Source organism: Molossus molossus, unplaced genomic scaffold (assembly GCF_014108415.1).
Source record: "Molossus molossus isolate mMolMol1 unplaced genomic scaffold, mMolMol1.p scaffold_m16_p_5, whole genome shotgun sequence".
In the NCBI taxonomy this organism is placed as follows: Eukaryota; Metazoa; Chordata; class Mammalia; order Chiroptera; family Molossidae; genus Molossus; species Molossus molossus.
The window spans coordinates 105,243,465-105,260,771 of record NW_023425388.1 but is presented as its reverse complement, the minus strand read 5'-3'; the positions used below and the strand labels follow the sequence as shown (position 1 = coordinate 105,260,771).

Sequence of the window (17,307 nt, the reverse complement as noted above, 5' to 3'; positions counted from 1 at the left end):
CCAAGTAACCTCTTCACATGCATCGTCTCAAACAACCCTTTCAAAAGACAGCACTGTTGCCATCTAACAAAAACTGGAACCTGAAAAGATACGGTGCCCTGCGCAAACTCACTGCTTCCTTAGCTGGGAAGTGGCAGAGATGGTATTCAAACGCAGAACCTCGAAGCCCATGCTCTTTCTACTATATTTCAGTGCCTGATAAGTAAAACAATAAAAATGACACATTTTTTTAGGAGATATGCCAAAATTTGCCAATTATATTTGGATTATAATTTATTTTTAAATAGTCTTTGATTAGTCACTAATGAGGCATAATACTGAGATTAGAATCAGTTTCAGCTATCACAAACAAAGCTATTATGAATATTTATGTGCTAGTCTTTGTACAAACATTTGCTTCCAAATGGTGGCATTTATATACCACAAGTGGAATACCTCTTAGTAATAAAAAGAAATAAACTACACATAGCAACATAGATGAATCTCAAAATAATAAGGCTCAGTGGAAGCCAGACTAAAGCGAATACATACTGTATAATTCCATATATATATAAATCTAGGAAATAAAACTAATGTAGAGTGACAGATCAGTGGTGGCTGGAGTGAGCACGGAGGGCTGCAGGGAGGGGTAAGAAAAGGGAAGGGGAATTTTGGAGAACAGTGAATATATGCCTTCTCTTGACAGTTGTAATGCTTTCCGGCCTGTGCCTACATTCAGAACTATTAGATTATTACTCTACATATGTTCCTTTATTGTATGTCTATTATTTATCAAAAAAGCTATTAAAATAGAAACTTAAAAAAAAAGATATCACTTAATTCCTAGTGTCTAAATTTCTTAATCTGTGAAATAAACATCTGCGTCTTTGCTCTTCAGTGATATTATGATTTCATGAGTTTAAGCCTATTTAAAAATGTGGATTAAGCCTGCCCGATGTGGCTCAGTGGATTGAGCATCATCCCATGGACTGAGAGGTTCTGGTTCAATTCCCGGTCAGGGCACATGCCCGGCTTGTGGGCTCGATCCCCACTAGGGGGCGTGCAGGAGGCAGTGGATCAATGTTTCTTTCTCACATCATGTTTCTGTCTCTCTCTCCCTTCCTCTCTCTCTCTAAAAAAAATCAATAAAAACATATTAAAAACTATTTTCTAATGTTGATTAAGCCCTGGCTGGTTTGGCTCAGCAGTTAGAACATTTTCCCCTGGACCAAAGAATGGCGAGTTTGATTTCGGTCAAGGGCACGGACCTCAGTTGCATCTCGGTCCCTCGCCCTGATTAGGCTCATGCCAGAGGCAACCAACCATGTGTCTCTGTCGCATCAATGTCTCCCCCTCTCTCTCTTCCTGCATCTCCCTCCTACTCCATCTGAAGATAAATGGAAAATAGCCTCAGGTGAGGATTTTTTTTTAATGTGGTTTAGGTTTTTTAAATTATTTCTGAGACGTCTAAATTAAAAACATGACTACTTCTAGAATAATCTTAGTCCAGGTTTAAATGTGTGCTTTAATTATGTAGACCTTAGAATTAAATTTAAAGTTGTCTTTTAAACTCAACTTTCAAGTGGATTTTCAAGCTAGTTGCAGATGCTTTAAGGTAATATACAAGTTTTATCTTTTTATGACATTTTAATTGTAGATACTAATCTTTATGAAAGGATGTCATAATTGTCATTGTTTTATACATTCGTTTTAATACATTCTCGAAAATTAAATGCTTTGATCCAAATAAGTTCCTTGATACAATACTACAGACAGTATGAAGTTGCATGTTTCCGAATCATGAACATTTGGATGTGTGCAGTGCTGCCCAGGAGGACCACGTGCAAAAGCCTGTGCTGACGGGTGTGGGTGCATTGCTTGATTTTGAGACTGTATTACAACCCACTTTACCTCACTAAAGAAAAGTTGCTGTTATTTCAACCCCTAGCAGTTGTTTTACTACTCATGTCTAAGGAGGTAAATCAAGAAGCAGTTCTGAATCTATTCATAATAGTAAACCAAACACCGGAGACCAACGTTCTTAATCACATTTCAAATTTGTAATTTGATTTCATCTCCTGTAACTTACACAATATGCTCATCAATGATTGTGACAGGTTCAGGACACAACCAGTATTACTTGCTGTCAAAGGAATTTTCTAACTTTCTGTACCTCCAGAGCACCATGTGCATTGCTGTGTTTATTTTTGTATTAATGTTTAAGAAAACTATTGTTTCTTCCATAGGTGGACGCAATGAAGTTGTCATTACTGAAAACAATAACAGCATAACTGAGCAAATCACTGATGTTGTGAAGCAACCAGCCTTTATAGCTGGTATTGGTGGTGCCTGCTGGGTGATTTTGATGGGTTTTAGCATCTGGTTGTATTGGAGAAGAAAGAAGAGAAAGGGACTCAGTAATTATGCCGGTAAGAGACTATTTCCAGCTAAGAAAACCTCTTATCTTTAAGAATGTGTTGAAATGAAAGAGAAGAAATGGAATGGAATACCAGGAGAGTAAATGAATGAATGTTTTTGGCTTGTTTTAAACATCTGTTCTGTAAAATGCAATTACAAATGACATGCTTTAATGCATTGCTCTTCAGCATATCACATTATGACCATGAGGCAGTCTTTTTGCTTGAATTCCCAATGAAGCATAACAAGAGTGCACACTGGTAAATGCTAAACCATTTTTCTCAACTAGTCCTTCAGAACACAGAAACACACACACAGGGTTTGCAGGCTATGAGGCCTTTGCGGAGAAATGTATTTAGACGAGAGCATTACTGGAATGGTCAGGATAAAAAGAAAAAATTTGAAATACAGCATTAAGTATTTTAAGATGCAGATTACAATAGGAAATGTTCCAGATAGAAAATAAAAACAAGCAAAAAGTCTCCCCAGAATTAATAAGACTGATGTCACATGAATTAAGGATTTACTACTTATTTAAATGGATGTCTATTCCAAGGTGACCAATCAGCATTTTAGAAGGACGAAAAGGAGAAAGAAAAAAAAAAAAAAAAAAAAAAACAAAAGAAAAAGAAGCCCCTGAATGTTCTACCTATCTGAAAAGATGTTTTGCTTTAGAATTCAAAGCACAATTTCAAGGATGTCAAAACTGTGGCCATTAAAATAGTTCTGAGAGAGAGAGAGAGAGAGAATTATCAAGTCAGTACTGAAGCTTATTCAATAACATTTTTAATTGAAATTTGTTTTAAGTATTTTATAAAACAACAATCAAAAGAAGAAATTTTCTCATCGTCTTTTACACTTTCTAGAGTTTAAAGCAAACAATTTAAATTTAACATCCTTCTACAAACACTTTAGAATTTTTGAGACATTTTATTCAGTCTTCTGTAACCTTGACAAGAAGCTTACATATCTTAATAACTGATTTGACAGAGGTCTCATTGCTTATTAAGCTTATACGCTGCTGTTGCTTGTAGCGTCTGAACTGCCGAGAATGTCTAAATAATACAAAACGGAATAAACAGCACCTACTTGGTTGTCTGGTTTGTTATTTGACAGCATTTAATTATGATCATTTGATTATAACATTATGGCTCGTGTCCATATCTTATGAAAATAAAGTTTATTAGTTACTAGATAGAATAAATTCCCAGGACTAGAGAAAGTATTACAGTGTATCCAGTGGGAAGGGGTCATTTTCATTGTTGCTGGTTGCTGACGCCTCCTTCCTTGTGCTTTGTCATCCGAGCCCTATGTCACCACACCAGCGAGGGATTCTCCCGGGGAGGGCTGAGTGTGAGTCCTGAACCTTGAGGATGGGCCAGTGAACCTTCTCGATCTTCAGGACAGTCCTCACCTTCACCCCTTGACGCTCTGTCTGCCCAATTGCTTGATCACTCACCATGCTACTTCTTATCCCTGTGACACATTCATGAAAATCTTATAAAACATAGAGGAACAGATTTAAATCAAGGACCATTTTGTGTTTATCCTTTTTCTGGACTTCAGTGCAAATAAGAAAATAATGACTACACTAGACACTTGGGTGCAGAGTTCTGAGATACCCACACTCGCCGTGTAGCCTCCGTACCGCTGTGTTCACTCCTCCCTCGTCAATGACCGGGCCCTCATAATTAGTAGGTTTGTGCTTCAGTAAAATTATGTCAGACGTTTTTTCCTTCTATTTCGTTTTTAATGTAGTTTTTCTTTTAAAACTTATATATTTAATTTGAAAACTTCTGTTGGTCTTTGAGCTTGACAAGAATAGTCCATTTCCTAGTACCATTTCTCAGAGTGATCGATATCCATCTGCCTGTAGGAGAGCTGCTAACTCAGAAGGTGTATGTCCTTCAAATATTTTGGAATGAGGCCAAGCCAGAGAGCAGCCTTTCAGAAGCTTTATGCTTAGTTGATAGATGGCTGGCTCCCAGAGTGGGTTCACCTTCAGCTGGTAATTTGCCTTCAGCAGCTGCCATTCCTTTCTTGTAGGTGAGAAGCGAATGCAAACGCCTCGCGTCACATATCTGACTTGGTGATCGTTCCCACCCATTTCCCTCCAGAAATAGCCTCTCCTCCACCTGCTCAGTGTTCATGTCCTTATCCTCATGCAGTGTGCATAACATGGGAATTCTAAGTAGGAATGATGAATGGAATATGTATATATTTATCACAGGTTTAAATTCAGATATTTAATGCATGAGCTAATGAGCCATTTTAAGAGCATAGAGATTTCACACAGGGTTATTTTTTTTCTGAAATGTGTCATAAAAATTATATTGAATAAACTTTATTTGTACTGGTTCTCTTTATGTTTTGGTTTCCATAAAAATTTCTCTGGTAATCCTAAATTTCACAAGTAAGAAAATGAGATTTGATTTACCAGATGAAAAGCCTAACATTCCTACTTTTTCACTGCATTGTAATGTCTATATAGTCTCTAATCTTTATTGTTGATTCATGAAAAAAATTTTTTTTTTCAAATAAACAAAATTTGGTATAATTATTTAAATTAATTTATATAATAAGATACTTCCTTTATTTCAAGTCCCAAGTGTGAGGTTGGGTTATACCTTACTATCTGCTGTGCTATGTATTTTAAGGACCATGTATTTAAGAGCTAGAGTGAGCCTAAGTGGAACTGTGCGGCAGGTGGGCTTGGACTTCGGCACTCGCCTGTCCTACCCACTCCACGGGTCTTCTCAGCCACTACCGCTAGAACAGGGCAGATTTTAACCAGTGGGGAGTCATATAAGCACCGCCCAAGGTAGCAATTCTTACCCTCAAAGGACGTCTTCACTCACTCTATTTAGGCAAAAACTTACTCATTGGCTGTTACGGTGGCTCTTCTTTGACTTTGTGTCATGTGAAACATTATATTTGAATGCTTGGAAGGAAGGGAAAGAAAGCCTACCATTCAGTATTGATATGTCTCTGTTTATCATAGAACACTAGTGGATTAACACTTTGGATTGTGAAAACAACTATCAAGAATCAATGCAAACTTATACCTTTAAATGACCAGAGAGGAGAATTGGGCCGAACAGGTTTTGCTTCTTCATGTAGTGGAAATTAGATATATCCCCAGGGCAAGGTGACACACTGTGCACTTTTTCCCTCTTCGTCCTTTATTTAATCCTTCAGAAACAGACATGGGCCACAGGTTTGCACGTGGCACAAAGGAGGACATCCAGACTTCAAAAGGTATCTCAGGTCTCACGTGAAACCGTTGTAGATTTGTCCGGAGCGTAACACAGTGTCTCTGCCGTGACCTTCACGAGAGATCCGTCCCCCAGTCACTGCACATACATCCTGGCCGCCGGAGTAACTCACCACCTGCGCTGGAATGGGCTGAAATAAAACTAAAGCTATTTGGGCAGAAAATACAGGAAACAGTAGGTGACGTTTGAATCTAGAGTAAATGTTGGATCATACATGAAAGTGTACATAGGAAAATGAACACCCTACATTTGAATAAAAGCCATGTAGCATTCATGAGGTTTCTATATAATTATATGTATACTATATAAAACGTATTATACATATTCACATATTTTATATATACATACCATAATCCACGTGAATGGTTCTTTTCAAATTTACATTGTTCACTTTCTATTCACCATTTTAAGGCATCGACATTTTAATGAAAGTAAATATATTTTTACTTTTCAGGGGGTGATTTTATTTTATGACTATTACCTCTGAAGGTAACAGATTTTATGAAAATTGATAAATATAAACAATTTAATGAGTAAGCAAATTATGAAACATTAAACCATTCAAGCATAGCTTTTACAACTGTTGCTGAAATAGAAATTATTTGACAAAACTATCCAAGGACTGCTAAAAGATTTGATGGAATTTTTATACTCTGATTATCTGAGCTGACTTATGCTTATTAAAAGAGGATTAATCTACATTCATGTTTGAGAACTAGCTTATCAAGAGAGAGTGGGGCTTGGCTGGCAACACTGAAGATTCCGTCTGGAGCAGGAACATGTGCTTCACTGAGAGGCGCTCGGGAAGCCTCTTGCTGCCCAGCGTCAATTCGCTGCAGAGCTGTGCTCTCCTCCCCCTTCGCTCCAGCGGGCGTGAGATAGAAACCTGCACAGTCTTTTTACCATAGATGCTTTATAAATATTGCAATAAATTCAAAGTGCAATTCTAAAACATTTAAGATTGTGGTTTCTGCAGAACTTTTTGGAAACCTTAGTGTTACTTAGTTATAGTTTTAGTTAAAAACCTCTGTCCGTGCCTCCCTGAAAGTTCTCAATTTTAGATGCTAGCAGAAACTCCTGATAAAGATTCACACTTATTTCAGATGTATGTCCAATCCACACAAAATTACTATACTGTGAATGTGGAAATCATAACTAGAACAAGATTATCTCATCACCTATACTCTCCACACCCTCTTTGCTTTTAGCTTCAAGGAGATTCAACAGCTCTTTGGAACAATAGCTTCTTCAAAACAGCTTTCAATTTGCTGTGGTTTTATTTTTATGTTTCTCTCTCTTTGCACACACACAAAAATATTGATCAAAACACCAAATGACTTCCATTTTAGGAGTTCTCATTGTTCATCCTTATTTCTAGTCTGCTTTTAATCCCACAATCTCATAGAATTCAGTTACTTTTCATTTGCTATTTGAATTGGAACAAATATAGAAGTGTTGGAGCATGCGGTGAAAAAACAACCTCAAAAAGAACCTCTTTTTTCCCCTTGCTTTAAAAAACACAACTAAAGCAAAATTATCAGGATAAACATCTTTGCTTTTTCTGATAGAAATATACAAAATGGAAGATTCTCATGTGTACTAAATGGTGTCAATAGGCCATTTTAAGTGAGTCGTATATTTACACAGTGTACTGTCCATTTTTGCTTTGTGTGGTTGGTATGCAGAGATACATGTTACGAAGAATTCATCATTGGTGGTATGTACAAGCTAAGTGCAACTCAGCTTTTTTGCCTCTTCAGTGTCCTTTCCTGTCATTTATTGTCCTGGCCGTAACAGACTCTGGGTGGGGAAAAAAGAGCATCTAAATTAGGGAGAAATGCTAAGCTTCCCCCTACATATCTCCAAACAGCACGTTTTAAGGTGTAGCCCATCAGTGCCTGCTTATTTGCATATTCACAAAGATATTCACAACATTATCTTAACTCTCTTTCAGCAGTCACACAATCATGTGATAGTCCATTAGAAACCATATAACTAGAAACTCACATCAGATGGAGAGCTAATTAGCTATACTGTTTTCACATTTTGTTGGGTTTTATTTCCCCAATCAGGCCTTTATTTAATAGTTCTCATGATCAGTTTTTTTTTTCCATTAATTATTTTAGGTTAATTTTTTCTTTGTTTTTAAATGCAGTTATTAAAGGGACCTGATGTGTGGTGGACACACTGCCGATTCCTGATTCCTAGCACTTAGAGCCATCGGAAAGCAGAGTAGTGCTCAGTATTCCTTGATTTTTTTTCTGATGAACTCTATCCATACCCCTTCGGGGCAGATGCACAGGTGATGCCTGGGTTGCTTTACAACGCATGTGAGATGTTACCTCCACGTCGTAGGCGTAGGTTCAGGTGCCTGCAGCTTCAGAGCTCCAACAGCCCCTTGAAATATGATCATATTGCCTTCTGATGTCATCAACAGATCGTTAGATGACCTTAGGGAACGGACTTGGGAACTGGTTTTGGAAGTTTACAAAATTTATAGTATGATCATATTTGATGGTAGAAATTTGAGGAACTAATAAATTATGAAGAGATTATTCACATGAAAAGGCATTTACTATGGGTATGTTTAAAGTAACAATAGGTCTGTCATTTACTAAAATATGAATTTTTACTTATTTTTATCATTTTTCACTTAGTGAAAAAACACACACATTATAAATAAAATCAGTATCTTCCAAAAATAGGATAAGTTGGCTTCTTCTATCTGAAATGATATTTTTTCCCTTACTTCCCAATGATTGGTTTAGCTGATCCATACTAATGTTGGGCATAATTTCAATTTTGCAATCCATGAATTTCTAAACACCAAGTTTTTTGCATGATTTTCCAGTTAAGTCATTTGAATCAAAGTAATGTGAAATTATTTGTAGATTTTATCCTACTAATAATGAATATTCACATTTCCATGCAAAAATATTTTAAAATGTTGACAATAATTTGCTGCCTAGACCCTCTCTGTAGAATGCAACTTAATACCTTTCTAAGATTTGATATATTTTGAATTTCAAATACATTTGGCAGCAAAGATCTTGGACAAGTGATGATGGACCTGAACTGATATTCACATTATTTGGCTGCTCTTTGAAACCCACTTTCATGTGCTGGTTGTTGAATGGAATCTGGTGGCTGGAGGGAGTGACCACCCCAACTGTGGTTCTACTGGATGCTTGTTGGTGTGACTAATAAATCCCACAGTTTTATAAAGAACTTGAGCTTTGTAATCATTACATTCAATTGGAATATATTCAGTTATCAGTATTTTGAAATTTTCATTTTTGTGAAGGTTGGATGATGAAACAAAGCACTGAGTACATAATTCTCTATTAAATACAGTTCGTGGCTATTGTAACTATAGGTGTTCAATTCGCAGTGCCTAGCGGTGCCCCTGAAGGGATCTGTGATAGTGAGAATATGTCATCAATCAGTACCTGTGTCACCTGTAACACTGGAGGGATGGTATTACCTGTTTGAACTATCTTTTTTCAATTTCTATTATTTGCATTTTGTGCATTCCTTCTAATTAGGACACTTAAGATTAAAATGGCTTAAGGTTAAAAGTCACGATTTCATAATTTCCCATTATTACTTGTCGATTTTTAATACCACCATATATACCAATTGTAACATTTGACATCCAAATACAAACTGCCCTTTTGACTTAACCATACATTTGGCGTGAAGAATATTTAAGTGTCTTATTAAAGTTGGAGCAAGTGACGGCTTTGCCCTGAGCCAAATCGTTTCTTTATACTCTCTGTACAATTATGTTAATTATGTTTTGTTAAAATTCCCAGAGGCCTCAGCTCTAAACTAAGGGCCAATATGTAGTTGTTTTTAATCGTAATTAATATTGACTACTTCTGTGCATGTGTCTGTCTTTGTTTTTTACAGTTACATTTCAAAGAGGAGATGGAGGACTAATGAGCAATGGAAGGTATGCTAAGCAGACTCTTTTTAAAAATTATTACTATTTATAATCAGGAGAGGGAAAGTTTATAGTAAGAGGCTTCATTGTAATAAACGATCACTTACAAGCCTGAGAATTCTAGGAGGAATTAAATGGCTTACCACAGGTTTAATGATCTATCTGTTGTGCACTTAGAGGAATCAAGTCCAGATGTTTCATATCCCCCAGATGCCCCTGAAGAAATTAGTAGTAAATATCACAAGGAATGTGTTCATTTGTTAGCAGGATGTTTATTGCATTAATTAGACATTAGCAAATGAAGTTGCTGTTGTTTAAGACTCCTTATTGGCTCTCACTAAATTGCTGTGAGTGAACAATTACACATAATCGATCACAAAGTAAATGATTCATGGATGATGTATAGGCTGTAGATTGATAAGACTGGATTCCACAACTTTGGATACTCAATTGAAATTGATAAAAGCTGATAACAAACCCATATATCCTCATCTATTTTCCCTTTGCCAATATGGAGATTGTAATTAGGCTCTGGTAATAACTTCCAATCTCCCACTTAATCAATAATTTTGCACAGAGATTAGGTCTAATGAGAACTCATAGATGAAACAAGAAAGCAGTTGGATTTTCTTATTGCAGTTTCCATAGAAACTCATGTTTCTCTTAGGGATTATACCAGAAGGGTCTATCAAAAAAAAAAAAAAAAAAAACAAGTACAATGATTATAGATGTTGCTATTTCTTTGTAAATAATTTAATAATCTACAGAGGAATTAGAATCCCCATCTTTAATATTAAAGATGTGAATTATTTATTAACTATGATGAGAAGAAAGTTTTCTTCATAGACCCTATGCACATTCTAGATGAGATCACAGTGGATCTTTTATTACCTTAAAACATATATAATATACTCCTAATATTTTGCAATCTAGAAAACAGGAAATGTGCTATTGACGGAACAGTATAAATACTCTTCATTAATTTTCCTCAAGTTCTTTGCCCTAAATCAAGCATGAGGGTTCATAACGGGTTTACAGCCTCCAGGGGACACATAAATATGGGGGTTGCAGGAATCAAGGAAGCAATAGCCCAAAGTCCTAGAAATGGCTGATACTGAGCAGTCACTCTGAGCAATTGTCCCTTCGAGGTTCCAATTTATCATCAAACCTTGTTTGGGAGCCTGCTGTGCTACTGATTCCCACCAGTTCCAGAACAGGTGACTGAATTCATCTGGATGTAGCAGAATCCCAGGCAGGACCCTCCTGCTCCCACTGACAGGACGAATCTCTATACAACTAATGACCTGCTGCAGTTCCTTAATTCTAGAGAGCCCACACATTTTAATTTGAAGTACATTAAATTCTTAAATTAATTTTAGTGCATGAGAAAGGTGTCCAAGTCTCTCACTGAGCTCCGTGGTTGATTTCCTTTTAATTTCTGTTTCAGCCGCCCAGGTATTCTAAATGCAGGGGACCCCAGTTACCCCTGGCTCGCGGACTCATGGCCAGCCACAAGCTTGCCGGTCAACAACAGCAACAGTGGCCCAAATGAGATTGGGAATTTTGCCCGTGGAGGTAAGTTATGTTTTTCAAAATTCTGTTATTTTTTTCTTGGCTTTCCTAGATATTTTTTAAAAGATATACTGAAGAGTATTTTTTATAATTATAATTAGTGAAGCACATGTATTAACAACACAGATTTGCTGAATATTTTATTGTAAAAACATTGTGCTATATCGCGTTGGGTAAAACTAAGTTTTTAAGGAAGTCATTACTAACCAAGAACATAAATATTCATAATACATTTTGTTTTTAAGACATTAGTACAAGATTAGTAAAATCAGGAGCTAGGCTGTTAAACAAGACTTAGGCTTTTGGTCTAGTCATTTCACTTCTCTGGCTCATTCCTCATACATTTACTGAGCATGCCCAGTGTAGCTGGCATTATGGCAGACAGTAAAAATAGAATCTCAAGCTAAAGAGAGGTGGTCTTTATGCTCAGAGAATGTACCAGATAATGAGTACACACTTAAATTTAACATGTTGAGAGAGAACTTTTTTGTAGTTCTGCAATTGATAACTGGTACCCCAAATACAAGACCAAAAGGTGCTAAGTAGCTGAGATGCTGAAGTGTCCAAACCTGCATGTCAGGGTCCTTTCCACGGGTCTTTAAAAGGAGACAGAATTGGCTCTGGCCAGTTAGCGCAGCGGTTAGAGCATTGGCCTATGGAACTAAGGGTCACAGGATTTGATTCCCGGTCAAGGGCAGGTTTGATTGTTCGATTCCAGTCAAGGACAGGTTTGATTCCCGGTCAAGGGCACATACTTGGGTTGCAGGTTCTATCCCTGACCTTGGTCAGGGTCAGGTGGGAAGCAACCAATCGATGTTTCTCTCATGTCAATGTTTCTCTCTCTCTCTCCCTCCCTCCCTTCCATTCTATCTAAAAATCAATGAAAAAATATCCTCAGGTTAGAATTAACCAAAAATAAATAAATAAATAAATAATGAATAAAAGGAGACAGAATTGGACTTACTATAAATACTCACCACCACCCCCCATCTTTCCAGCCAATCAGCGGCAGAGCGATGGGTTTAGAGAGAGGCGTGACTGAGAGGTCTGTGACCCCGGAGTCTGGTTTGGTGTGTACGTGCGGTTCCCACTGGCAGGAGATGCGCAGACAGGAACTGGACTGAGCTGTGCTGAGCACCCTCACATGGAAGAGTGACACTGTGGGAGTGACACTGTGAATGGAGTGTTGCTTTAGTTGATCTCTGAAGGAGAGATTCATCAGGAAAGTCGTGTTTTAACCCCAAAGCGTTTGGATGAATCCACTGGAGGATTTCTGTACTTCTAGGAAGAACTACTGCCGGAAACTCAGAGCTGGGTTCAACTATTCTGAGTGCAGTATTAGCCTCAGTGATGCATTTCACATATATCAGTCTATACAGATACTGACTTAAAGAAAAAAACATTTATACTGGCCTTTTCTCTTTAAGAAGGGAATACCAATTGCCTGTTGGAATGTAATTAAAACAGTATTTAAAGTAATAGAGTTACTAAGTATTGCATAAGTATGCATTCTGTCAATACCAACTATAAGAGGGGGAACTCCCTCCCATTCATGAAATAAAATACAGTAAATAACCATCTCTGCCTCATAGGGTACAATGAGGATTAAATGGATGACTACACATATAGGGGTTTAGCGCAACGCATGACATACAATCAGTGGTCAAGATGCATGTTTGGAGCAAATGAGAGAATAGAAAGTAAGTTGTAAGACATCTCAGCCTCTAGCTCATCCTTTTTGTCAGTACAGGCGTGTGGGGTTCTCGCATGCCCAGAGCCTCTGAAAGTGGCTGCCTTTCCTCGGGGACGACACTGAGCCCTGCCTTCTAGGGTAGCCATCCCCATGGCTGCTTCTGTGTCTGAGCGTCTTCTCACCGAGAAGCCAGAGCACGCCCCCTTGACCTACCAGACTGATTGTGTCAAAAGTTCTGTTCCCAAAGCTTTTTCATCAGTCAAGGAATAGCTGCCTCTTCTACTTCCTGTGTTTGCATTGCAATAACACGCCATTCTATTTTTATATCAAGGAATAAATACCTAACGATGGAAGAAAATAATTGTTTTCCAATTTCTAGCAGACTACACTAACATCTACAATTTCTCAGTCCAATTTAGCCAAATGGTTCATTTGTGGATTTTTAAGTTTTTTATTCTATTTCTACTACATCTCTATGACATGAAATATTTCACGATGAACATCAAGGCCAAGACCAAGTTTTTACAAGGTTTAAGGTCTATTTTCAGTGTGATAGGCGTTTCAGTCTTTTACTATGTACCACAAATAGTGTATTTTTTTTTTTCATTTTCTTTGCACAATAAATGTTTGACATAGATCATTTTTAAAGGTCCAGAAACTCAGGTCTTTGAGGTGATTAATTTGGGATCTGGGTGTAGAATGCAGGTCTGCTAGATTCAAAAGCCAACGTTCTCTTATCTGCACTGCTCCGCAGTCCTAAGGGCGGAGTTCACGCGTGTGACTGCGGTGCAGCCATATTTACTGAGGATGACCACGTACACCGACAGTTCCCTTTAAAAATGGAATACCAATACATGGGAAATGTAATGTAAATGGCATTTTGAATGATCAAGATTCTAATTGTTGCATAAGTCTGCGTTTTGGCAATACAAGCTATAAAAGAATTACTTAACCATTCAGTGAGTGCTTACTTTCTGCAAACTCAGTGAGGAAATATGGGAATACAGACATACATCTTTTATGTTTCTCTCCTCAAGTAACTTATAATACAGTAAGGAGACAGGCATTTATACAAGCAATTGTACCAGGCCAAAAAAATAAATTCATGTTTAACCAAGACATTGAAAAACTACAGAATTTCCTTGGCCAGTGTGCCTAATGGTTAGAGCATTGGCCCGTGCACCCAGGTGCAGGTTTGATTCCCAGTCAAGGGCATGAACCTGGGTTTCAGGTTTGATCTCCAGCCTTGGTAGGGACACATGCAGGATGCAACCAATCCATGTATCTCTCTCATATCGATGTCTCTCTCTCTCCCTCCTCTCCCCCTTCCTCCCTTCCATTCTTTCTAAAAACCAATGGAAAAAATATGTTCTGGTAAGGATTAACCAAAAAACAAGCAAACAACCAACCAAACAAACAAACAAACAAAAAAACCAGTACAGAATCATTCATGAGTGATCCCAAGTGGACGAAGGGGTTTCTGTAATCCGTAGGTTTCGAACGGAAATGTTCACAAGGGCGGTCAGGCAGCCGAGCCCTGAGGATGGGCCGCGGGGCGGGAGCGCAGCAGCCCGGGAGGGCAGCGCCTATTCCGGCCCAGGCTGGTCGGGGAGACATGCGTGCACAAGCTTCCGTATTTCAATGCGGGGAGATAATTCATTTATTTTTTGAAATATAAGAATACTCAAATAACGTTTGAAGGAAATATGCAGCCCAAAACTCAGCATAGAAGCACTTAGACTTGAAGGCTAATTGCGTGCAGCAGAGAGAGGTTCCTCAGAGCAGAGCCTTCGTTGTGGCAGAGCAACATGATGCAGGATTAGATTCTTAGATGATCCCCCCCTTTTTAAACATTTGAACACACAGCCACTTCAAAAGCTTGCTGATGAGGTGACTCAGTTTAAATCTCAAAGCTTCGGGGAACCGCAAGTTCAAGGGTGGGGAAGTTGGGTCCCCTGCTGGTTAATGCTCTCCAGGGAAGGACACTGGGGAAGAGGCAGGAGCTCTGAGTTTCCCCAGAGTGAAGAACTTCTTTCCACAGTTTTGATATATTATCAAATATTACAAGTTTTGAGAATATAAATGATAGTGACACAAGAACAAAATAAGCTGCTTCATCATCAAATTTTCAAATTCGTTTAAAACTAAGAGCAAGAAAGTAGTTGTGAAATTCTGAAATTACAAAGTGATTTTACGTGCTTATACAAGTTGGTGAAATATTATAAATTTGGATATGTTTAACAATCTCACTGATATGCATTTAAAATATTTACTTCAATTAAGTACATATCCTCTTAATTGTAAAATAAGTTGGAATTCCAGACTTCAAACCTTCAGAAAGACCTAAATTATGCAGTGTACAAAATACATTATAAATGTCTTGTTACCATTGTAAAGAAGACACATTTCAGCTTTTGAAAAATATAAAAACAAAATAAATATTTTTACAAGCATTCTTATTTTAAGTACTGTTGGTATCATCAAAAAGTTTTAGGATATTTTGATTAAGTTCTTACTTAAACTTCTTCCTTGTGATGATAAATTAGTTTTGGTACTAAGATAATTTGGTTTATTACTTAATGTTACAGTATTAAAACTAGTTGAAAATTTCCTATAACGAAGAAATCAAATTGGTCAATGACCTCAAATTCTATGAAGTGTGGCTTTTAGAGTATAGATTATTAAGAAAGATATTATAATTATTTTTAGTTTTAGGAGAGAAGAGGCAGTTCTGAATTATAAAGCATCACATAAAGATAATTCAGCACACCAAAATAATAAATGTTAAGTGGACTGATTGCTATTCAGTGTGGTTCCTAAAGTTTAATTTTACTCTTGTTGTATTACAACTTGAAACTATAACTCTCCAGGTCTATGAGTTGGTAGCATGAATTAAACTGATCACTCAAGTTGCTTTTTATATAGTCAAATCCTACTGTATTGTGAAAATGACTTATTCACGGGATATTTCTTTTGTTATTGAAGGAAAAACAATGTTGCTACCTTAAGTTACACTCCATTTCTGAAGCTGTGAAATCAAGTCAGATAAACAGAAAATTGAAACTTCAGAAAAATGTACCTCATAGGTTGATAGTATTATTTTGGAATTTTTTGCATCTATTCAGCAGTTGTATTTTATGTCTTTTGGGATAAAGTGGAAAAAGATGTTTTCATCCATAATTTGTATATTCATGCTTATCATTGCTTCTGAAGAGAGGTAACAATCTCATTAGTTCTAAAACAGAGCGAACCGAAAGCCTTTTTTAGCGGTGAAATATCCCTCCCTCTCACTCACCGATGAAGGGATGGGGGAGGGGCGCGGTAAGCAGTGAGCCTTGAAGGACAGCGGTAGGCCTGCCTGTCACTGGGCTGATAGCTTGGCGAAGGTTGTACATCATCTATCCTTCACTGGCTCATGAAACTCATCTCAGCTGAAATGCAAACGTGCAGGATGACACATATATTTTTCATCTTCAGTCCTGATAGTTCTGGGCTTCCTGTGCATCATTAAATTGTTTCATTTTCCTCTGTTCACCGCAGATGGGCTGCCACCAGTTCCAGGCCAAGGGGATAAAACAGCCACGATGCTCTCAGATGGAGCCATTTATAGCAGCATTGACTTCACGACCAAAACCACTTACAACAGTTCCAGCCAGATAACGCAGGCCACCCCATATGCCACCACACAGATCTTGCATTCCAACAGCATACACGAGTTGGCTGTCGACCTGCCTGATCCACAGTGGAAAAGCTCAGTTCAGCAAAAAACAGATCTGATGGGATTTGGTTATTCTCTGCCTGATCAGAACAAAGGTAACAATGGTGAGTCAGGTGCTTATTTCCTGAGGATTTATTTTCATATCATTTGTGCATGAGATAAAAATTAGTATTTGTTCTTCAGTTTAGTGATTCATTACTAGGCTCACTGTCTAAACTAAAAGCATATATCAGCATGTATTCAGTATCTTGCACAACTTCTGCCACCACCACCAACCCACCACCACTGCCACCGCCACATTTGCTACTACCACACACCAGCACCAATCGTTTTCATCCTTTTAGCTCTTTTTCAGTAGAGTGATCAGCAATCCATCTCGACTTCCATTAGGCAGAAGAGACAAAACATTCCTCCACTGTCCTCCGACATCTGCTTCTGAGTTGCTAACTGCATGTTCTGCATGGGCTTGTGCTGTGAACTAATCACATGATGCCACTGTGACCTCTGCCCTTTAACCCTTAGCCTTACTTTACATCCCTGACTACCGATTGGCTGAGGGATTGTCTAATAGAATGCCACACAACCAGTCACAGGATTTCAGCACCACCAGCTCTCACAACAGCTCAGAGCGGAGTGGCAGTCTCTCAGGTTGGTCTCATCGCAGTAAGGAGAAATATTTGTTTGTCACCAGCATATGACCTGTGTT

General features: G+C 37.9%; 1 protein-coding gene across 1 annotated transcript in view; it reads left to right on the top strand.

Annotated features, from left to right (window-relative positions):
* Positions 1 to 17,307, top strand: part of ROBO2 (roundabout guidance receptor 2) — a 1,312,832-nt gene that overhangs the window by 1,250,908 nt on the left and 44,617 nt on the right. The window contains exons 18-22 of the mRNA XM_036243039.1: positions 2,226 to 2,408; positions 9,585 to 9,627; positions 11,066 to 11,193; positions 16,424 to 16,705; positions 17,124 to 17,249. Of these exons, the coding sequence (XP_036098932.1) occupies positions 2,226 to 2,408; positions 9,585 to 9,627; positions 11,066 to 11,193; positions 16,424 to 16,705; positions 17,124 to 17,249 (762 nt within the window). The remainder of the gene's footprint in view (positions 1 to 2,225; positions 2,409 to 9,584; positions 9,628 to 11,065; positions 11,194 to 16,423; positions 16,706 to 17,123; positions 17,250 to 17,307) is intronic.